Source organism: Ciconia boyciana, chromosome 1 (assembly GCF_034638445.1).
Source record: "Ciconia boyciana chromosome 1, ASM3463844v1, whole genome shotgun sequence".
Taxonomy (NCBI): domain Eukaryota; kingdom Metazoa; phylum Chordata; class Aves; order Ciconiiformes; family Ciconiidae; genus Ciconia; species Ciconia boyciana.
This window is the reverse complement of record NC_132934.1, coordinates 14,320,684-14,344,088: the sequence shown is the minus strand read 5'-3', so window position 1 is coordinate 14,344,088 and position 23,405 is coordinate 14,320,684. Positions and strand designations below refer to the sequence as shown.

General features: G+C 35.5%; 2 protein-coding genes across 2 annotated transcripts in view; one reads left to right on the top strand and one right to left on the bottom strand.

Moving 5' to 3' along the window:
* Positions 1-23,405, top strand: part of CCDC146 (coiled-coil domain containing 146) — an 82,751-nt gene that overhangs the window by 570 nt on the left and 58,776 nt on the right. The window contains exon 2 of the mRNA XM_072858880.1: positions 8,124-8,290. Within this exon, the coding sequence (XP_072714981.1) occupies positions 8,135-8,290 (156 nt within the window). The 5' untranslated portion in view covers positions 8,124-8,134. The remainder of the gene's footprint in view (positions 1-8,123; positions 8,291-23,405) is intronic.
* Positions 16,805-23,229, bottom strand: FGL2 (fibrinogen like 2). The gene is made up of 2 exons (XM_072858834.1): positions 22,482-23,229; positions 16,805-19,647 (listed from the first exon to the last, which is right to left on the bottom strand). The coding sequence occupies exons 1-2, from the start codon at positions 23,227-23,229 to the stop codon at positions 18,941-18,943; spliced, it is 1,455 nt and encodes a 484-aa protein (XP_072714935.1). The 3' UTR covers positions 16,805-18,940.

Sequence of the window (23,405 nt, the reverse complement as noted above, 5' to 3'; positions counted from 1 at the left end):
ATGGGGTGGGGGAAATGGCAGGGCTTTGGGTGTCAGCCTGGTCTTTGTTACACTTAAGCCTACAGTGAGACTGCATGTGTTGAAATGTCCTCGCTCACAGGATAAAGGAGCAGTTTGGCAGATGGGCTGGAAAACCATTTTTTTCACAAGTGGTGTTGCGGAGCTCCAAAATTGCTCTCTGTCAAGATGGCTCGGCTAACGTTATTTATTGTGACTGCTTTTCAGCAGGTAACATACAGCCTAGCAGTTCTAAAGCCAGCCAAATAAATATTTTCCCGAGTTCTGTACAAATATGTCATGAGACAATTGTCCTTATAGGGTTTACAAACAAGTGGGGAATTAAAAGTTAAAAAGACTAGACCAGTTAAAAAGACCAGTTAAAAAGACTTTTATGGACTTCACGGCCCACATGATCATTGTACAGTAATTAAAAAAATGAGGTGGGGGATGTGGGCATAGATGATGTAAAGTCAGGGGCTGCATTGTTGTCATAGATGTCGTTTACTGCGAATAATGAGAGTCAAACAGGCATAGAAAGGTGCATTGTCTTAGCTACATTGCAACATAAGAAATAATGAAATCTGGGGCTGTTACTTTATCAATTTGCTCCCTTTTGCACTCCATGTGTTGTTTTTCTTCTTTTCCAAAAATAACCGTGCAAGCCATGCAATATGATATTTGGTCATCAAGCTCTTTTCATCTCATTAGCCTCATTTCCATTTTTATCACTGTCTGGCATTGATTATTTATGAATCTGAAATGAGGTCTGAGTGTCCAAGAGGAAAGAAGATGGCCCTAGCTTTTTGGTCCATCTGTAATTTTCACTGTGAAAAGTTTAATAAAGATTCATATTCATCAATAAAGCCCTCCAAGTTAAATTATTTAATTGGTTTACATTATTAAATCTCAAAAATCATTAGATGAAACACAAAAAGGGCCAGCCTGACATACGATCTTTAGTATAGAAAAATAGAATTCTAGAAAGACAAAAATGTATCAAGAAATATTTTGTGACATGATGGGGATAGAAGTTATTTTTTTCAAGTTTTCAGAAATAGTTGATTTGAGGAAAAAACACTACAAAATTCTCACTCTTGAGACCAAATACCAAATTTACATGTTAGATAATTTGTCCGGGAAGCGGTTAACAGACCTTTAAGAAGTGTGGTTGCAATATGCTATAATTCCGCTAGATGACAGCCAATTCAACAAATAACTCTATTAACCGGCTGTTCAAAGGGAATCCCGTCTTTGGTTCGGTGGGGCTTACCCCTGGCACCGCTTTCTCCCTGAACTCAGTGCTGCTGTTCCTCATCGTCGTCTCCTGCCTCCTCTTAAACGTTAGTGCTGCTTTCCCACTGCCCCTTTTTCCTCCAGTATCTTGCTATTCGACACTCCTCGTGTAGGCAGAGGTTTATCAGGTTGGGCTCCGTACTATGCTATGCATCATCTTTAATATAGTCAAGTTTGGCATAATTGACAACTTTGTTCATGAAACCATTCAAAGATGCTTAAGCATTAGCTATGTATATATTTCACTGTTTCATGTTGGTTTTTTTCATTAGATACAGTCCAAGCATACTTATATGGTTAAAAATACTGAAGAAAACAGATAAAAAGTAATTGCTAGGAAGAAGTTCTTATTTCTCCATACATATGAAACCTCATGTTTTTAATGTTTTACTTATGCCATCTATATTTTGGCTATAATATTGATTCAGTTTCATTTTCATGCTCTTGATTGAATTCCAGCTGATCCCATATCAGCTGGTATGGCATGTAGCAGAGTCCAACAGTAAAATGAGATTTATTTTCATCTTTAATTTTCTGACTTGTCACTTGCAGGAAAAGAAAACTATATCAAATTTATAAATGAAGATTTAATTAGATCTCCAATTTCAAGATGCCTGCATGACTCCTTAATTAATTCCAATGCTTATTAGCCATTTGCCAGATATTTACTTACAGTGTTGTTGTAAGACAAAGATTATTCTGTATTTCATGCAAAAGATAACAAAAACTAGACCTTATAAAGTGTTGTAAAATAGACTTTAAAGCCAAAGCATTATTAGAGGCGCTTTTAGGCTAAGGTAAGCAAGAGAGAGATTTCAAGGGAAGAGGAATGAAATAAAAAGGATACACAGGAGAGGCTGGAGAAGGAATACATTTTTCTAACTTTTGTATTTGGAATTAATTACAGAATAAGATCAGACTGCTTCAGGTACCCACAGGATATAAACTGAGTCTGCCTGGGCAGGATTATGTTCACCCATTTGCTCTAATTGCAATGAAGAAATAATGTGACTTCACTGCTCAGGAAAACGGCGATGCCCTGCAGGAGTGTTCTTGCTGGTGTTATGCTTGTGCTGAGGCTCCTACTTCTTTTCAAGTTAACATCCAGCATTTGGGCCAGGTTCACTGCACACAGGGCTAGCTATTTATCAATGTTCCTCTGTGTCATAAGGCTTAAGAATTTTGTAGTCAGGATATTTTTTCCAAGTTTATTAAAAAATCTCATGTGTTTCTATTATGAAATATTTGTATTACACTATTTTAGTTCCTTGATGTGTATTTTGTAATTTGTATTTTTTCAGTGATGTATTTCTGCACTGCTTCCGTGAGCCTTCTTAGTTCTTCTAGAGTCTAGGTTTTGGTGGGTAGGCAAAGCATGTTTTGTTTGTTTTCCCCTCGGTATTTTAGTGTGTGTGTAGTGATGGTAACCATTTCTTCTCAGGGATGGCAGAGAGAGGCAGTCTCCAAAGCACGCAATGGTTTGGATTTCAGGGATTTTTTGTTTGTCACGCTACCAGAAATTTTCAGAGGAAATTAAGTTCCTCATGGAAACCACACAAAAAGGGAAGTGGCAAATCCTACCATTCAAATTCTCCCTGTCTTAGCCATATCTAATTAGAACTCCAGCAGATAAAGTCCGTGTGTGGCTCAGGGTGATTCCATCCCAAATAGGAGAGACTTGAAAACAAGGGGAAACAATGGAACTTATAACAGAAATTGTTAAGCAGTTTAGGCATGCGGTGTGCTCTCATTTCCCCAAAGTAGTTGTCTATGAGGTTGTACAGTCTAATCAAACAATCCATTCTGAATTACATGCATATTATAATGCCCTATTGTACATGATGTAATTTTAATTTTAATGGTTATTTCATGTTGGCATAGCTTCGTCATTTAAAGACACAACCCTTCATGCTGAAGCACAGGCTCTGCCCAGTTAAAACAGAAGGTCTGCTGCTTACAAGACTGTAAGCTTTAACTTTAGGAAAGAAGCATTAGGAAATAAAATTTTAGGGGATGAAAAGAAGATCACTGTGCTATTGAATAAATCCATGGTACTCCTATGTTACTAATATTATCTGTAGCTCTCACCTTTTCCCTTCTCCTTGAAGGTGATATGGTAGAACTGGAAAAGTTTTGGAGAAGGGTGACAAGGACAGTGGAAGGCAGAGAGGGGCTTTCATGCCAGTGACAGCAGGTAGATTGGCTTCTTCAGCCTAGAAAAAGGATTATCAAATGAAGATACAACGTTAGAAAAAACCTAGTGGCATAGAAAGGTGGTGATTTTTCAGTGACTCATCCAGTAAAAGAACTAGGTGGCATCAAGGAGCCAGATTCAAAACAAACAAAAAACACTGGTTACCCAGGTCATGCAGAGGTAAGATGAAAATCTCCATTCCCCTGGATTTTGCAGATACAGAAAGTTTTGCATGAGTTCAAGGGGAGAGGGGATGGGTTCAGGGAAGCATCACCACACAGTGACTGGTGGATTCTTCTGTCCCTCCCCGGGCATCCGGTGTTGGCTGGAAGTATGTGGAGCTAGATGAGCTTTTGGTCTGACTAGATATCGCCGTTCTGATGTTCCAACTACATTACATAATTTTTCTAACTAATTCAGTGTGAAACGCTAAGTCAGTTGTCTTGTTTTCAGAGTAATTTTTATTTTTTAAGATTTGTGTGCAAAAGGAGGTAGCATGAAGACGTAGGTAAATATTCTGAGGTTTAGATTGGATATTAGGAAAAATTTCATCACCAAAAGGTTGTCAAGCACTGGAACAGGCTGCCCAGGGAAGTGGTTGAGTCACCATCCCTGCAGGTATTTAAAAGACATGTAGATGTGGTGCTTAGGGACGTGGTTTAGTGGTGGACTTGGCAGTGTTAGGTTTACAGTTGGACTCGATGAAGGTCTTTTCCAACCTAAATGATTCTATGATTCTAATTTTACAAATGCAAGGGATTAAGATAAAGTTCAAAGGGGTTTATCTGTATATGTTAATTAAGTCAATCACTTGAAGTGTAGTTTCCTCAACAGAGATTTTATAAATTTTCTGTCTTCTTAATTAGTCTAGTTGATGAATCTTCATACATGGAGCTGCATCTCTTCATGTTTGTAATGAAATTTTACTACTTTTTGCATCTGTCACTCTGGAAAGAGTCAACGCAGCTAAGTGTCACCTATCTGGATTCTGCACTGGCTTGTATACGAACATTGCTGTTTGCTAGAGGGATACTGAAGTAAAGATGCTGGCATTAGTCTTGGGAATCTGAGTTCAGGCTTCTATTATTATTGCTATCCTGAAGCTGTTTCACAAGACAGTTCTTAGCCTGATTTGACCCGTGTTCCAAAACAGACTTGTAATTCCCTTTCTCTGCAATTCTGTGTGTTGGATCAAGGCTGTGATGTTATTTGCAGTTCTACAATTTGAAAACATCAATATTTGTTAACTATTCTGTAAATTTAGAAATCATGCCAACTTTCATTTCTGTTTGTGTTAGGCTGTTTATTTATCAGATACTGCAAAAATACAAATTTGCCACTTTGCTTTTTGAACTTTATATATCCAATTTTGTATAAACTGAATTTTAAATTTAATTATGTAGTAGGTAATTCAAGAATGCTAAACTTATTTTAATGTCCCACAATTGTACATATCTTTTGTTACAGTCTATCCCCTTCCCTCTTAAAAAGGAGTGGAGAATAGCGCTTATCACGCTAGCTAAGGCTGTCTAATTGTTTTTCCTGTCTCAGCTGTCTATAGTTATGTCTTAACATAATATTATAAACTTTTCAGATTCAAAAGATTGTCTTTGTTCTCTCCCTGCCCAGCAAATTGGAGTCTTGGCGAGGACTCTTTTGTACTACCATACTGCAAGGAAGTGTATTTTTTGACTGGCGTCAACTGTGTGTTTCACATACAAGTATCGACAAAAATGCCTACACCCGTGATGCTCTCGGGTTTTGGCATTGTTCTGCTTAGAGTTTCTGCCACTGTGCTTTTTCCTCTGTCTAAATTCTTCCAATATGTTTAGAGGAACAAATAAAGCAGCAGCAGCAGCCATAGACATGAAATGCATATGCTAAAATATTCAGCAGTTCTTTATAGATGAAAAATTGCTCTCTATTTATAAATGTGTATACATGTTTATGTACAGTATTTCAGAGTTTATTTCTTGGCCTCTGTGATGTTTACAGTTGTTTCACAATGTTTTGACTCCTCCAGGAGGGATCATGAAATTGCTTTTTTTTCCATAAGCAAATACAGCCGCTGAAATCTCTCTAAAAGTCAAAATGTTCCTGAAGGAATTCCAAACAGCACTGAAGAAGGTCATAAACTTGCCAGTTTAAATTTCACTATCTTTATAGACAAATTACTTTTCAAAAGGTGGATACATACAACACAACGTTTTTATATCCATTTTCCCACCACAATTATAAAAAGAAATTATATTTTTCTTAACTGTCATCTTTCTGGCTTTGGAATGCAAAATTGCTCTGGTTGTTTCATTGGAGAAATCTGGTATATATTACTGAAATATTCTCAAAATTTCTTCTCGATTTTATTACAGTTTTAATTTTGATTGTCCTTGATTCATAATAAAAAGCTCTCTTTTAAAAGTGAAAGATCTCCCATATGTTATGGGAAAGGCTGAATGATGTCAAGACTGACTAATTTGAGGTGGGTTCTGCATCTTTGGCAGCTGATATGGGTTTTATAATGATTTTGTCCTACAGCAGAATACAATGTTCTCTGGATAATAGTTATTCTGCATAATAATTAATCTAGAAAGACTTTCTGGTGTCAGGTGAACACTTGCAGAAGTTGGCTATCTTTCTCCCAAAATTTTGAACTAAAATACTGTGATACTGATTTGTCCATTCATTTAATCTACAGCCAACTTCAGTGAATTTGTGAAGGAATTCTTGCATTCCTCCATGTATGCTCCATCTCCACTTTCTGCTGTACTTTGCTCTACAAATACTGTATCGCTCCCCTATCTCACTGTGCCATGGCAAGATTTCTGTGTGCCTCAGAAGTCCTTCTTTCCCTCTCTTCCCTCTGTAAGATGCTTATTGCTTCTCTTTAGTGATCCCATGTCTCTTATATCTTTCTCCTGAAAAATTTGTGTCTTGTTTCATATTGCCTTCATACAAAAGGTCAATATTTTAAAACTCTTTGAATATACAAAACTCTTAAGATACTGTTAGGCCGGAAGATGTTTTTGGCAGCTATGAATTGGCATTTGATATAATGACAAGTACCAACCTGATGGACAAGGGTACCAGGAGCATTGTATCCCCCTTATATTCCACCTCCCATTTCCCTCTTCCATTTCAGCATTTTCACACACCTCAGACAGTTCTGATGATTGATGCCTGGGAACATAATTCTCAAGTGCTGGACTGAGATAGTAAACGCAAAGTGAAGTTAACATGAAGTTATAGTAACTTGATGACTTTAGGTATCATCTTGTTCAGAATTAATTAATAAATGTCCTTGATCTAGCTGTTCCTAATGCAAGAATCTTACAGATTTCTATTTCTAAATGAGTGGTATGAAAGTGGGATTTTCTCAGATATAATTGTAGGAAAGTTATCTTTTCCAACAACCCTACTTGTTCCAACTTTCTTTTATTTCTCTCTCTGTGTATTTATTAAAAAACTGTTACCTAGCTTGAAAAAGAGCTTTCTTCAGGATAAAGCTTATAGCAAGCTACAATTATAAAGTTTGGATTTTAGCCTCTTTTAAAGCTCTGTCTTTTGGGAAAGAAAAAAGGGATTCCTACACGGTACTAGGGATCAAAATACAGCTTGAATCCTGTGAGTTTTATTATTACTCTTGAATTAGTTCACTTGGATATTTTTCAGGGTTGTATTATTTTAGCAGAGGTCAGAGATACTAAAAATGTAACCTGGTACGTAACTGAAATGTTAGTACTACATAAGAGCTCTGACATGAGGAGATCTCAGAATAATTACTTTTTTTCCAGCATTTTTCTACCTCCTATTCTCAGATTTTATATCATGCTTTCTCATTGTGTATGGTTTTGGAGTTTATTTGTTGTGTTTGGTTTTGGTTTTTTTTTTTAAGTATGGCCATGCAATGACTTACAGATGTGCATAATTTTAATGGTATTATGCACACAAGTTAGACCAGTTCTTGTCCTCAAGATCTCTATGTTCTGTGAGGGGGTTCCTTTTCTATGTAATTACTCCCTGCAAGGTCAAGGGACACCGTGAAGGGTGGGCTTATGTTGGATGGAGAGAAGGGGAAACACATTCTTGGATTAGTCTGATGGAAATGACAGAGAAAAGTTCATAGCAGTTATACCTATAGGACTCCCATCCACTTGGGGATTTCCTTTATAAGGACCTGCCTGAAGGCAATGGCTGGACTCCCCAGTTTAACAGATTTTCAAAACTCAGCTGGTCAAAGCCCTAAGCAAGTCAATTTAGTTTTGAGGTTAGCCCTGCTTTGAGCAGGAGATTGGACTAGAGGACCCCAGAGGCCTTTTCCAGCCTAAACCTATTATTCAGTGCCTGTTCTTTAAGAAATAGTTTTGCATGTTGTCTAACATGTATGTGATGGTAACATAGCCAACTATTAGAGGACTTTAAAAATAAACAATGATAGAGTGATAGTGCAGCCTCTTACAAGTCTTTCATGAAGTTGTAACTGTAGACCCACCTCGTTTGCTCACGTTGTGACTTTTGTTGTTTGAACATGGGTCTTACACGTTGATGTTGTATTCTTTACACTACACATTTATCTTGCACAGTCATATATATCCCTGGATCTAATTAACTGTATTTTGGTATTTTTGTTACTTCCTAGAACTTCAAACAATGAGTCACACTGGTGAAGAAAGTTCCAGTTCCAGTGACACAGAATTGGAAATTGAGAAGGAGCAACCTCTCTATGCTCTAGCTCCAACAGTTTATAGCCGAGATGAGGGATCCACTGATGTAACAGCAAGTCCTGCATTTCAGTGTTTAGATGAGGTACCATGTACCCCAGCTTTCTCTATCTATAACAGTGCATATTGTGTCCAAATCAATCGATCTGAAATGTATATTTTGATGTTAGTAATTGAAGGTTGTTACCACAGGCTATCTGTAGCTTCCCTATTTCTTCTCTGATTTTTTTTCTAAGTGGTAAGAACATTTTGTGAAGCAGAAACATACATGGGGCATATTCTTGCTGGGGACGGTATGCTTAATAGATAACCATGTTATTTTTTTTCAGTGATCATGGCCTTAAGGGGAATGAGAATGGAGAGGTCTTGTTTTTGTAGTATTCTATCTATAGAGGTAATTGCATCATGACTTTTAGAAAGGCTCAGTAGCTGCAGGAAAAATCCAAGGTAAGTGGCTCCTGAGGCACTAATAACTGATGGTGATAGAAGAAACCTTTTGGAACTCAGTTTCTTTTGCAGAATTTTCTGTGTTAAGGAAACTTTTAGAATACTAGAAATATTTTAGAATTTAAAATATGAAATACATATCAAATGGCATCCTTAAAAATGTAATGCCAGAAGAGACATTAAGAGATCATCTAGTCCAAAATTTACACTGAAGTAGATTCTCTGCAGATAATTGTCTAATTTGTTCTTTAAAACTTCAGTTGATAGAGATAGCTCTTTGGGTATCCTTTTCCAGCATTTCATCATTGCTAGAGTTTTAAAAAAAGAAGTTTTTCCTAAATCGCAGTTGAAATCTCCTTTGGAGTGAATAATGCAGCTTTCTTCTTGCCTTTCCCACAGTGACAATGGAAAGCAATCAATTTCTGCCCTCTTTATAATAAAAATGTATATATCTCATATGCTAAGCAGGCTTTGTTCATACTTCACGTTTTTCTTAAAGTTCTTACTTTTAAGTTCCTTTGCCTTGGTCTCTTTCCAGCTTGGATCTGTCAGATTGGCTTGCTAGCCCAACTCTCTCTCTGCCTTGGACCTAAGGTCAGTAGAAAGGAAGGGGTGAGAATTTGTAGTGAAGAGGAAAATAGGACTGCCCCTTTCCTATTCTGCTATTAGATCATACTGAACATAGCATAAAGCTGCACAGTCAGTCTCTCTCTAATCTCTTGTGCATTCAAGTGAAGTATACAGGAGGGAGAGAGATTTTCACTTTCAGTCCAGTGCCAGTATATGGTGAGCCCACAGCTTCCAGTATTGTTGTAGCACAAAACCCCTTTCTTCTTAGTCCAAGGCAGCTGCAAAAGTCCAGGACAGCTCAAGTCTCAGAGAGAGTTGACCTCTCACCTTACAGAAATCCTCTTGTCTGCTGAAAGTATGGAAACTGCACTTTGAGGAGTACTTTATTTTCCAGCTACTCCCCTACTTTTTCTAGAGATTTTCAGCTGTAGTAGAGTTTTTGATATGTCAACAAGAAGCGTATGGCTAGTACAAGATATCTTTACCCCCCACCCTTCCCCAAATAAAATAAGCCTGAATGGTATAACATTCTAAAATATATTCTACATTTCTGCTTTGTTTTCCTTATTTTTAATCATGGTGAAAACTTATTTTTCTAGACTTATTCTAGAAAATGGTCAGATCATTTGGCTGATTTTTTTTCTCCAAAAATTATCTCCAAAGAGGTAATTCTGCATGTCAAATTTAAGGCCAACTTGTTTAACTCTGATAACATTGTAAATTATTAATGGGTAATATAGGGTAACCTTAGTATTACAAGTTGTTCCCAACTCAGGAAAAAAACGTGCAGTGGAAAACTGAAGTAAGCAATTAGCATAAGATTTCCTAAATGAGGTCTTTCGGTCATTTTGTCAATTTTTAAAGGGAACTATGACTCATTTATTCTTACCATAATTTTTAACAGTTCGTACTTGTGCTTTACGGGTCAATTTGGCTTTTCATCACTTATTCACATTTCTTCTCTTCCACTGACATGTTTGTTTTCTTTTGTTGAACTTTATACAAAGTTCAGAGATAAATATATGACTTCGGTCACCATGGAGGTTGTTGCATTGACACTGGCTTTAGCTTCTTGGAATAGCTTTCAGAATTTTTCCACAGAAGCAGAATTGTATCATATTATCTCTGGTTTACTGGCTAGTCATTTATGCCTGCATAGCAGCAAATGCTTATCAGAAGTGACATCTTTTGATATTATAAGATTTATTTGAGAACAGATATATCCCTTCTAGCAGTAAACCTTCAAGTGAAGCCAGTCTTGTTTTTCTCATGTAAACAGCAGATAGTCAAACACATAAATAGCAAGAAGTCAAACACACACACTCTCTCTCCTTCTTTTTTAATAACACATAGTAACATTGTTTAGCCTGGTGGGTTAGGTAAAAATATTAAAAACTGGACAGAGGTTTGAGCAAAAGCCACTCAGTCCATCATGACTTGCTGTAATATCAAGTTGACATCAGCCTAACTCAGTACTTCCACTGCTGTTGGTTAGCGGACTGTCATACATTCACAAAATGAACCTTCCACTTCTTTTAGCCTTTGTTGTTATGTCCTTGAAATACAGACCTTTGCTCTAACACTTCTAATTGAGTTTCTTGAATTATGAATCTTTCCTCATATCCCATTTTCTTCTAGTGTGTGCTGTCAGAAAAAAATCAATTTGCATCATGTTAATAACTTTCATGGAAAACTACATAGTCTAGTACCTGTGTGATGAAATAAATATATCATTTGGATAAATGCTACATTAAGATGCAATAAATTATGCTGTTTTCATTTTGAATTTAGTGCATTATAGGCCATGTATATGTAATTTGATTCTTAAAAGGCAGCAAAAAATGTATTGACTTTTATGTAATACACATTGTCTAAATTTCAAGAGCTATTAATTTTATAAAATTAATATTTTACTAGTAGCTAGCTTCAGCAAAATGGTTTGAATTTATACTCATCCTTTGCATGCAAATTTATGATTTTTTTGCAACAGATGATGGTAATATAATACATTTTACCTTTCCCTTTATCCTTATATCATCCTTGTTACAACACTACTATTACTGCTAAAGCAGCACATGACATACTGAAATTGCCATTTGAATAGAAAAAGCAACAGAACATGACATGAAACTGGATTAAATGCTCAAAATGACAAGATTGGGCAGAATGAAAATAAAAATGACTGATTAACAAATTGCCTCCTGCCCACTCTCATAATTTTTGTCCCCGTAATTTTTGCCCTTCCCTGCACTGTATATTAGCATTTTTTCCCTCTCTACACTCAAGTTGTTCTTTCCTTTCCTCCACCTGATCCAGGCTTTACCATTTTAATGGAAACACAAATAAATAAAACATCAGTTGTCATAATGATGCTGTTGATGTTTAGTTTGTAATCTATTATAGTCTTCAAATCCTTTTCTGTTGCTTAATTTTTGTTTTGTTACCCAAATCACAATTAATCCCAGACACAAAAAAGACCCCTACTCTAGACATCTTTTCAATTTGATAGTCAATCAGTGACAGCTATGCTCGAGGAAGAGTTTTCCATCCACTTTATCTTTGCAAAATTTCGAAGATTTAATAAAGTTGATCAATTGCTTACAAAATCTACTGGTTCATCTTTTTGATTCAAGAGACTATCCAAAAACTAGTGTTCTTCAGATTCTTTCAGTTAGAAGGAGAAATCAGTCATGGAGCCTAGTATCTTTTAATTGTATTTAGTTAATTCTGTTTATTTATAAATTAGGTAGAAGCTCTTCTTTTTCTGAAAAAAAACAAAAGGAAAAATCAAATGGTGGGAGGGTAGCTTCTCCCAGTTTGAGGTCTTTTTCAGTTAGTATTATATTAGCAGTTCTTGTTAAGCTTTACTCAAGAGTGATGTCTTTGAGCTTTTTCTATGCTGTGCTTTTTCTTTCTCTTCCTTTTGTTGGTATGTTCTTGGGTTAGAAACATAGTTGTTAGTTCACTCAAAGGTATACATCTGGTTTTAAAACAATACAAGCAAAAGGATTCTGCAACATTTATCTTGCATGTCTTTGTTAGCGGATGCTATGAAGGAGCTCTTCATTCCTTAAAGTAGTGTACTTGTGAATGGAAAGCGCTTTGCTATTTGCTAGATTCAGTGAGCGAGTACCTTGTTTTGAAGGTACCACAATAATCCCTTTCTGCTAAAGAATGTCGTCCACTTATGTGCTAAATCTAAACCTGCAGAAGAATAAACTCCTTTGGGAGATTTCTCTGACCGGTCTAATGCCAACTGTTGCACCCTGTATCCTATAAAGATAAAATGGCCTGTGCCCCCTATCTGATACCGGCACCAAACCTTTGATTTGCGCTGCTTTTTTTGATGGAAATTGTCACAATCATGCTACATTTCTTTTTGCTGGTGTCCAAGCATCCTATTGCCACCATCCATCAGGAAGCAGAAAGAACCTTTCGTGAATATTTTTCATGACTATTTTGAAACTTGGAGTCTTTCTGAGATTAATGAACTTCTTACTCCTGACTGCCTAAAGTGGTTGAAGTGCTAATAAAGATGTTAACCAAAATCCTGGTTCTACTGAAAACACAGAGCAGAATCTCCATATTTACCAAAAAATGAACAGTATAGTGACAGAGACTTCTCAAGCAAATTTTGCTTTTCCTGATCTGATGCTGATTCATGTGGATCTGCTAACTGGAAGAGCTTTGAAGTCGTGGAATGAGGCATACGTTCAGTGTTTGAATGTGGTTTAAGGGGGGAAAGGCACTTTTCTTTTTCTCTCTTTTTCCTCATCTGTGCTGCAGGAAAGAAGAGAAAGTTGCATAAAGGTTGGCTACAGCTTTCAAATATAAATACTAAGAATCAGTATTTCGCATATTTCTTCAATGGCATTCCAACATCTAACAATGCCACTCTCGAAAACATAGCTTTTTCCAATTCCTTTTGCTAACAAGCTGTTTTTTAATTCTCTCTTCACTTAGGTTAAATGGTAGGTGTAAACAACTTACCTTTAAAAAAAAAAAAAGTTGATACATCTTTAAAGGAAAGATTTCCTGGAAAAGCTAGCTTGGTAGACTAAGATAAAAATTCTATTTTTTTTATATGAGCACCAATTTAATTTCTGTTCACCTACACATACTGTAGTGTGCTTTCTACTCTTATAAAGTATGATCATCAGTATATTTTTGCATGGTAACCATAGCAGTGGATAATTTGTTTCAGTACTCTCCAAACATGTATGTGCTTTGTGAAAGATGTAAAAATCTTAACAGAGCTGTTGAATGCAAGAAACATTTTCAAACTTAAGCTGATCCTGGCACACTCCACATTACATGCTTCAAAGGCTCCTGGCACAACAAAAAAGCTGTATAAATATGTTGGCACAGATAGCAAAGACAGATGTTGCCTCCACCTCCACCCATAGGAATCTGACTGCTAATTAAATAAACCTTTTTCAACTTTGTTGATACGGTCACCTGGGGAGTCAGCTAGGGATGATAATGTGTCTGTAAGCTAGAGTCTGGGGTTTTTTGCAACAGCTTTCAGCAAGCAAGCAATAGTTTGTACAGTGAACATTAAACTGATCAGTCGCTGTGATAGGTAAGTTGATTGTTCTAATTGGTGGTAACTCCTATAAAAAGCTGTAGAAGAGTGGGGTGAATTTATAGATGCCTTTAAACAGCAGGAGTGGGAACAGAGCCAGCATAATATGCTCTCTCTATTGAGAGATTCTTTTTACCGCTTGCAGGTGTCATTGTGAGGAAACAAGGCCAGGAAGCTGTTGCGTGTGTTCATATTATCACAAAGCAGGTGGTATTTCTGTTCATTTCTGAAAAGCAGGTTTGAAAGCATTTATGACGTGTTGTTTCTTCCATGCTGTTAGAAAGCCAAGTGCAGATTTCATGCCGCACAGAGGAAACACAGCTCCCTAAAGCTGCAAGACTAGGAGAAGGTATAATCTTTAACTGCAGCATTTTCTTGCGTTTTGGCCTTTTCTCAACAATTTCTGAGACTCGTAAGACTTAAAAAGACAAACTTATTCCTGTCCTATGTTCCAAAGCCATCTCCCTCTTCCCCTTTCTCATCCAAAACATGTATCTGAGATCTGATATTGCAAAACAGGGCGATCTTGTACTAAAATTAGGAGTCTACCTGACCTTGGCTTATGATGTTTATGTCAGCAGAACCGCGTGGTGAGGACCCCAGAGCAATGTTAACCAAACACACATTCAATAAAAATGTCCAGTGGTGGAGAATCATCTGTTACACAGATTAGGTTACTTTCAATGTTAAAAAGGTGGTTTCTGGTTTCCTTATACAAAAAACCTGTGTGCAAGTACTCCTTAATGAACAGAGCCTTAAAGATTTGCATGAGAAAGAATCCTTATCTTCAGGTTTAGCACTTGGAGGTCGAGCTGCAGAGCTGAGCAGAGGGGCACTTATATTCTGTCCGAAGAAAGAAATTAGAATTTCTGTTTCTCAAAGTAGATCCTACTTCTCCATAAAAATCATTAACTACATGTAAATGCTTAAAAATAAGCGTGTAAAACATACTTATTATCTTCTACTGTGTAATTCTAAATGTTGGTGTACTATTTCAGTAGAACTGTAATATTAATTAGACTTACAGTTTGTCTTGATTATATGAACATAATTAGGTAATTGGGGATATTTTTTTCCAGTTATTGATTATTTTCCAAATGGATTCTTTTTTTACTGAGATCAGAAAAATTGATGAACAAGGACTTAAAAAATAATATTGATACATATCCTGTTCTCATGACTTGTGTGAGGGTTGGATTTGACACATCTTCTTAAAACATTGTTTTCTGGTTTTGGTTACCATTGAGGGTGATGGCCAAACTCACTTCTGGCAGAAGTATTATAACTCCATAAAAGTGTCATTAAAGCTGTGAATGAAAGAGATCAGTTTAGTAAGTGGAATGTTTGCACTTAGCAGGGCCTGTGGATGGTATTGCTCAGCCATTTTTCTTTGAAACTTATGTCAGTCTTCAGGCCCATATATACCATATTATTTCTCTCTTATCTCCTGCAAAAAAGAACACAGAACACATTTATAAAAATGTATTTCAAATCTCTTTCTTGGTAGGCCAGTATTTAGTTCTTATCTCATCTTTTTTCTCTACGAAAACTTAAATTCACATCCTTCCTGTTTTGATTTTCCTATGACGTGTAAGTCATAGAAGCTAAGTAAATTTGGCAGGGTTTTTTTTGTTTGATTTTGGTTTAAGTTATAAACACAGTGTCCTAGGTATGGATTGGTAACCATCTTAATTTCCTTTGAAAATAATCACATAAATGCAAGTTTATTTTCCACCAAATTGTCAAACTACCTGTTGTTCACAACTCACTCTCTGAGTGTGACTGCAGTGTTTCCCAAAAAACACCATTAAGGAAACAGATATTTGCATAAAAAAGGGAAGAAAAAAAAATTAAAAATCACTGTTTTCAGACCTTCTTTTCATTTCTTCTCTCATTTTTTTTCCTGGTTTTGTTTAAGCAATGCATAGAAAGCCAAGACATTACAGTCTGCTTGGCTGATCACATTGAACAGATGGGTTTGTGCCTTTATTTTTTGGAAACAACCCATAGGAATTTTGCTAGCAAACCCACTGTTAGTAATCCTCTTCACTAAAATTCACAAATATTAGCAAGATCAAAACCACAAGTGTTTTCATACGAAAATTAGTGTTATATAGATGTTTTCCATAAATTGAAAGACATGTTTTGCATTATTAAGCCTTAAGCAGAGACCGAGTGCTTTTGTTTGTATAAAAAATTGTATGCTTTAATTTGGGGTATTATTTCTATTCACAGGCTTTGATGAAGCTTGCATGTGATCTGAAAGGTTATGTGTAATACAAAAAACAGAGGAGTTTGCTTCTCCTCTTTCCTGTTAAAGATACAGGTTGTGTAAACTCTTGATTGGGCAATTAGTTTTTTCTCTTCCAAAATTTGAATAGTTTCAAAAAGCTGTCTGAGATTTCAGCCTTTGGTATTATCTGGCAGCTGAAGTGTCATAAAATGGATCTCTTAAGAACTATTGTTACTAGCAATACTCTCTGGCACTCTCATAGTTGTCTTTGTTGGCCATCTGAAATTATTTGTGTTTTCTTATGTCTTTTTTTGCAGAAAATCAATAAAACGATTTATACAAATTTTTTTGATAGTCCCCATAAACATCTATGACAGTAGTACAGTTTTAACAGTATGACTTAATTTTATTACACCAAGGAAAAACAAAAATAATGCTTACAACAAGTAAATGGAGTTACACTTTGTAAAACTAGTATGCATTTATGGAGATTCAGCTACAACAGTTCCAGGCAGGTAATATTCAGATTTGTGTAACAACATTACAGTTCCTTTTTCTTTTATTTTTCTTTTATTTTTCTTTTATTTTTCTTTTATTTTTCTTTTATTTTTCTTTTATTTTTCTTTTATTTTTCTTTTATTTTTCTTTTATTTTTCTTTTATTTTTCTTTTATTTTTCTTTTTTCTTTTTTTTCTTTTTTCTTTTTTTCTTTTATTTTCCTTTTATTTTTCTTTATTTTTCTTTTTTCTTTTTTTTTCTTTTTTTCTTTTTTTTCTTTTTTAAGACATCAGATAAGGCTTTTGTAGGTGATATTAGTGACATTTTCTTATTCTATTAAAATTTCTGTGTTTTATGAAGTTTCCTTTAAACAAGATTAAAAAAGGACAGTGTCTCTTCTAACAACTTAGCAGGAAAAAGACATTTTCAAGTAGAAGCTTGTAGATACTGTAAGTCATACTTAGCTAGTTACCAGATAATGAATAGGAGCAAATTGTGCATTTCATGCAAAATGATTAAATATAATCATATGCAATAAGATATCTGCTCTTCTAACCAATACTTCATAAGTTGCTTTTTTTTGTTTAGACGATCCTTTTTTATCCCAAAATAAATACTCTATAGCTTCAAAACATGTTCTCAAGCAAAGATTGTACATCTTGCAATTAAAATTTTCCATTACTCTTTAAAATTGAAATATAGTAAACCAAATTACACTTCACACTGAAATATCCTTCAAAGTATTTACTTCCTTAAAATATATATATTACTATTTTACAATTTAGCAATTGCCAGTGTTGCTCATTTGCATAACTTGTAACCATAATAGTTCTTGTTATCATCTCAAAAAACAGTAAAGGTCATATTTGTAAAGTATTAGGTCAGGAGTATACTTTTTTTTTTGGTATGTCTCTTTTAACCAAAAAGCCTATGCCAGCAAAGACCACACTTTTAACTGGTAAAGAAATACAGTCTTAATATAGTTTATCTGCATCTCAAGATTGGCATAAGCAATATAGCAAAATAGCCTCTTGCTAAGATAATTTGCATCTCCACTCAGAATGTTAGGCACTGTAATTATAGAGACATGTCCTTTCTAGAGTAGGCAATAGATATGTGTAGTCAAATTTGTGCTTGCTACCTACAATATGAGCTTTAATAATAGTATCTCTAATTTGCAGTTCCTGAAGTATTTGAAAATTTGATTGTTTCATTTGTTATATTTTAGAAGAAAAAAGTCTTTCACATATTCTCTTTTCTGTTTATAATTGACAGTGGGTTGTTCATGTTTCTGTGGCTACCAAAGGCGTACTCAGAAAATGGGGAGAACACAATCTTTTCATATCTTATAAAATATTTATAATCTTTCTTATAATTTTAAGGTCTAATGGTACCTAGAGTGAGAAGTACTTAAATGAGAGCTTGAGTCTCTACAAGAGTCATGTTGTAACATCTGGCTTACCTAAAAGATTCAGGAGAAAGCAAAATGGCGCTGGAAGCTGGTTTTGGACGTATTTAGAGGCATTAATGCAAAGACATGGATTCTTCTCTATGTGTCTTCTTCCTACCTCTCTACCTGCCTGTATAAATGTGCCATAAGCTACATAACGGCTCCTTTCTCCCACAAATGACAAATAGGACCTTGAGCTTGAACAGAGGAACCAAACTGAGCAAGAAATGTTGTCTTTCATTACATGCTCTCTACATTATTTCCACTTGCTTTTACTCAATTCTTTCACCAACTTCTTTGAATAATCTTTGATAAAGAGGATAAGTTTTGAGGAATCATCTTCATTTTCTAAGTTTTCTTCAATGCTTTTTTTGTGTCTTTGGGCAAACCATGTGGCCCTCTGTTTCCTAGTCCTTCAAAAATAATAATTTGTAGTACTTTTCCTCATTTATATTGATATTGCCATGGTATACCTTTGAAGTTGTGAAGGATAGATGATACAAAAAGTCAGGCTGTTTCAGAGAGACTAATTTTCATTCTAATAGTTGATGAATTTATATGTTATCAGTTATACCTCTGAGTTATTTTCAGGTTAAAATGTAGGTGTTCATTCAGACACAATTTGTGGAAGACGATTTAAAAGTTTTAAATCATAAAATCTGGTATATCACAGTCAGTAAAAGCACCAAAAGCAATGTTTAGAATATTTACATAATGATACCAAGGCTTAACCTGTGCTAAGTTTTAGCAATAACTATTCAGAAACATTCATGCTGGTTTTAATACATTATATGGGTCAAACCATCTCTAAAAATTTATGTGGAAGTATGCTGGTTTGTCTAGAACTATTTTATGCCAAACATAACTGAATACTTGAATTCTGAGTATAATACTGAGTAAGTATGATTTTGAGTGCAATCCAATGCAAACTAGTTAAGAGAAAGGTGCAGAATTACTGCACAAAACTTTTGGGTCTGATCATGATCTTTACCGATTTAAAGGCTTGCCTATATCCACTGGGAATATCATCAGAAATGCCATGCCATGTACCCCAGAAGATGCCATTGCGAACACCTTTGTATTTCTTGTGGTAGTACTTGCCATTGAGGTTGGCAGACAAGCATGCATCAAACCACCAGCCAGAGCTGTAGTATGCTCCACAGTTTCCTGAAGGATATCTATCATTGTCCTTGTCTGGAGTTGTAAAGAACTTTTGATCGTGGTTGTAATGCCTGCTGTAGTGAAGGGCATCTCCTGCTGTGCCACTGTAGCCATGAACACTTAGACGGTACTTGAGATATTCATTGGCCACGTAGAAGTGTTCGTATTTTGCGTACTCTCTGATACCATTGAAATCTTCAAGTTCAATTCTCAGTTGCATTTCCTGGCTCTTTGTCAGGAGGTGAATTTTGTCATTCCCCAGCCAAAACTCCCTGCTGAGGTTTCCAAAGCCATTTTTGTAGTCGTTCCAGGTTCTGTTAAAGTTAGTGCTACCATCCTGACGCCGTTGCAGAACTGTCCAGCCTCCTCCATGTGTTTGCATGTCACAGTAAACTTCAAAGCTATCATTTCTGGGGTCAGGGCTAATCCTGTAGATTCCATTACTCCTTCTGCCTGCTGTGTAATGATCAGCACAGTCTCTCTGCATTATTTGTATAACTGGTGGAAAAACAGATAGTGTTAGAATAAACATAATTTAAATTTTAAAATAAACACAATTTTTACCCAGACTGATGTGACATACAGAACTTGGATTGGAGAGACTTCCACATAAGAAATAGTATTACAGCAGTTTCAGTTCTAGGGACAAACAGGTTTTTTCCATCAGGTTTAATCTATAATAGATGCCACCTAGGATCTCTGCATCAGATAGCTGTCCAAAAAAACCCATTTAAATGACTTTTTGTATCAAAACTGCCTAATATGGGGGCATTTTGGTTGTCTGCTTTCCCTTTTCTCCTTTTCTCTACCCTTCCCTTTATCCTTTCATTACCTCCTGTAAATTCAGCCTGATTTCTTTGGTCCATATTTGTAATGCTTCGTGCTTACACTCTTGCTGCTTTTTGTATTTAAATGTATACCATCACACTCTGTCTATAATTTAAATCTTCATCTGGCAGGATGTCAGAGAAAAAGCTTTGCCCATATGGAAATTACTTTAACCTGGCTATTGTTCAGCTGACATCATTTGATACAGAATATAACATCGTTAGGAATGTTTCATTGTGTTAGTGTTGACTACTTTAGGAAGAAGGGAAAAAGTAATAAAAGTGTGTCATCTATTGTAGCAATATTGTGATTCCTAGAAAGATGAAGCTGGAAAAGTGACAGTGCTTTCCTGTGTATGTGGCATTGCTGGCCTTACAGTAAGGAAAAGTTTTAGCATCTACCATTAACACAGCTTTTTCCCACTGATGGGTGATGCAGATTTCCCTTTTCCACTGATGGGTGATCACAGAAGAAAAATACCCCCAGGTTTTTCCTGCAGAGTGAAAATCCATTTTTGATCCACAATGTCATCCAGTAATGACATGGTGTTCAACAGCATGGTATTATAATTCTATGTTCTTAAGTAAGCGATACAGAGAGCTCTCAGAAGTTCTGAGTTCAGTGTCAAAACCATAATGTTCATTCCTATTGCAGATTTGAATTTATGGGCATGTTCATTTGCAGGCTTGAATTGCATATTTTTCCTAGAAAAATTTAAACAATTAAACTACTTCGTGAAAGGGAGGAGTGTTCTCAGGCTGCAGCAGGGAATAAGACTCAGGACTCCTTGTTTGCCTGTACAGAAAAGTGGACATCTATGACAGCACAAAGTGTAGGCATCAAAGGCTTAAAAGCCAAATCAAAATCCACAATAGATTCTCATTTATTTAACTGAATTTTGTGTAAGATCTTTGGTGGACTAAGTTTCAGAGCAGATATTGACAGAGAATATACATTTCAGATAAAATGCTTTTATAATCGAATTCAACTCCTATTTAAATAAACTTTTGCTATTACTTTCAGTGAATGCAGGAATAGCTCCTGTATAGGAAAAAGTTGTACCTGTTATCCTTGCTAGTTTTCATAATGTTATTTTCATAATGTTTAATGCTGCTACAAACACTTTTAGCATCACTTACTGTAAAATATAAGGAATATCTACATGGTCATATGCTATGAACAGTACCCAACATTTCAGTAAGAAATGTGAGAAATATCTAAACTTAGTTTAGTCTATTATGAAGTACTGTACTCGAATTTGATTCATTGCCCATGATCAATATACCAAATATCACTCATTCTTTTTGTGAATGTTTTATATCTGCATTAATGTAATTGATTTATACTGATTTATATCTGATTTAAGCTGATTGTTGATATAGTAAAAGCATTAGCTTTATTATTATTCATTTGCTCTTTTCACACTTTCAAGAATTTCAGCTGTACATACACTGTACCATCTGCAGATCCTTCAATTTTCAATAACGGTAGACAGAAGAACAGTTTTATTTTAAACTTGAATGCTAAGCAACAGAGGCTTAAAAACTGTCATGCAGCCTAATCTTTCTCTGCTTTATCTCTAGAGAGCCCTATCTTCATATGTATGATATCTAAGGGGTAGAATACATTGACAATCTAGTGAATATTTATTGTTTTCAAAGATTCTTACATGTGATATAAAAACTATGATTTTAAAAACCCTCTCAATCTTCCTTTAATAACAGTCAACATTAGAAAGAAATTATTAGTTCTATTTCTTGATTTTAATTAGGACAATTAAAAAGTAAAAGAAAAAAGTGTTTGTCAGTGATAACACCTGTTTTCTGTTTTATATTGCTTATATATTAGATTTGTGATAACGGTTTAGTGTTAAAATGATGGTACATAGGTTACCCACTTGAGAACTACTCTTAATAAGCTTTTTTAGCTGAGCCTTTCAGATATTTGCTGTGATGATAGAAAAATTATTTTATTATCCATCTGTTAAAAACTAAACATTTTACTAGATTCACTTGATGTTTAATAATGTCTTGTAGACCTTTTCAGAATAGTTGCAGTTTCACATGGAAAAAAACCTATGCAGTTTTTTAAGGCACACCTAGAGAAAATTTACCGCTTCTCATCCAAGGAGAAAGTACATGTAGTTCACTGATGTTTAATATCCTTAATGAAGGGTAGTACAGTGTAAAATAAAGTTAATTTTTCACGTTTACTAATTGAATTGCAAAAAAAAGTCCTTTGAAAATTCATGTTTTAAATGCCATAATAAAGTCCAATTCTAGGAGGAACTGAACACCTGCAGCTCTCAGTAACCCTCTAGTGGCAGCTGAAATGTTTTACAGGAGTATAAACAGTAAAAGAGCAAATACTTAACTTGTGAAGTTAATAACACAGCTATTAGGTAAACAATTTTACATTTTTTGGTTAAAATTTATATTTTAACCAAATATTTGTAAAATACACAGAAAGCTTATACAGGCAGTAAGAATTAACAGGTTACATACCGGGTCTTGGTTGCATTGCTGGACATTTAGAAGAACATTTGTTATCAAGGCTGTTCACAACAAACGTCAAATTAGCAACTTTGCTGTCAACATAATGTTCTACGTTGTTCATATTAATGAGGCTCATCTTCTCTAAACGACCCTGCAGTGTCTGAATCTGGTTCTTTGCATTTTTTAAGCTGGTTGCCATTCTGTTAACTTTGCTTTGCAGTTCCTTTACTCTGTTATCTTGGATTTTACTGTTTTCTCCTGGAGTTTCTGCATTAGGTAGCAGGAATTCATTACTGCTGTCTCTTTCTTGGTTGTCATCTGCCTGCAGCTTGCAATCTTGGCAGCATTTCTTCAGCTTGTTTACTGCTTCTTTAAGGGTCTGTACTTCTTTGAGAGTCTTCTCAAGCAGTCTGAATTCTTTGGGTAACTGGAGGGTCATTGGAGGCAGGTTTATCTGATATGGACAATCCCCTCCTTCATCACATTTCCGATTAGTTTTGAGCTTTATAGGACAAGTCTCGGTAACTTTTCCTTCTTTAGCATCCTCTTCATCTTCTAAAACAACTGCAAAGACATTTGTTAAAGCAAGGAGAGCTGTCTTCAGCAAGACTAAGTAAATGAGCAGCTTCATCTTTGCAGAGAAACTAGCAGTATGAGGAAGTATGCAAAAGTGGAACAACTTTATAAGGGCAGCTTGAAGCCTGTGAGTTATCAGACTGCCTACACTGTTCTCAGAAATGGGTGGGAGTGCTTGCATCACGAGTGATTAATAGCAGAGCAAAGTAGGTAGTGCTTGCAAGAGTAGCATGTTTCAGTGAGTATTCCTGCCTCAGAACTAGCGTATGTAAGCAAAGTGATGAAATGCATGTGTGCTGATCACTTATGCAGTTTAATTTCATTCCTTGTTGTACATGGATTTTCTTTGGGGGGAAA

What these genes read in the sequence shown, in the direction of transcription:
- FGL2 (XM_072858834.1), bottom strand. Translation starts at nt 23,229, where the DNA reads ATGCAAGCACTCCCACCCATTTCTGAGAACAGTGTAGGCAGTCTGATA. An exon ending in AGCAATGCAACCAAGACCCG is followed by an intron (nt 19,648 to 22,481) that starts GTATGTAACCTG and finishes TTTTTCCACCAG; the next exon opens with TTATACAAATAATGCAGAGA.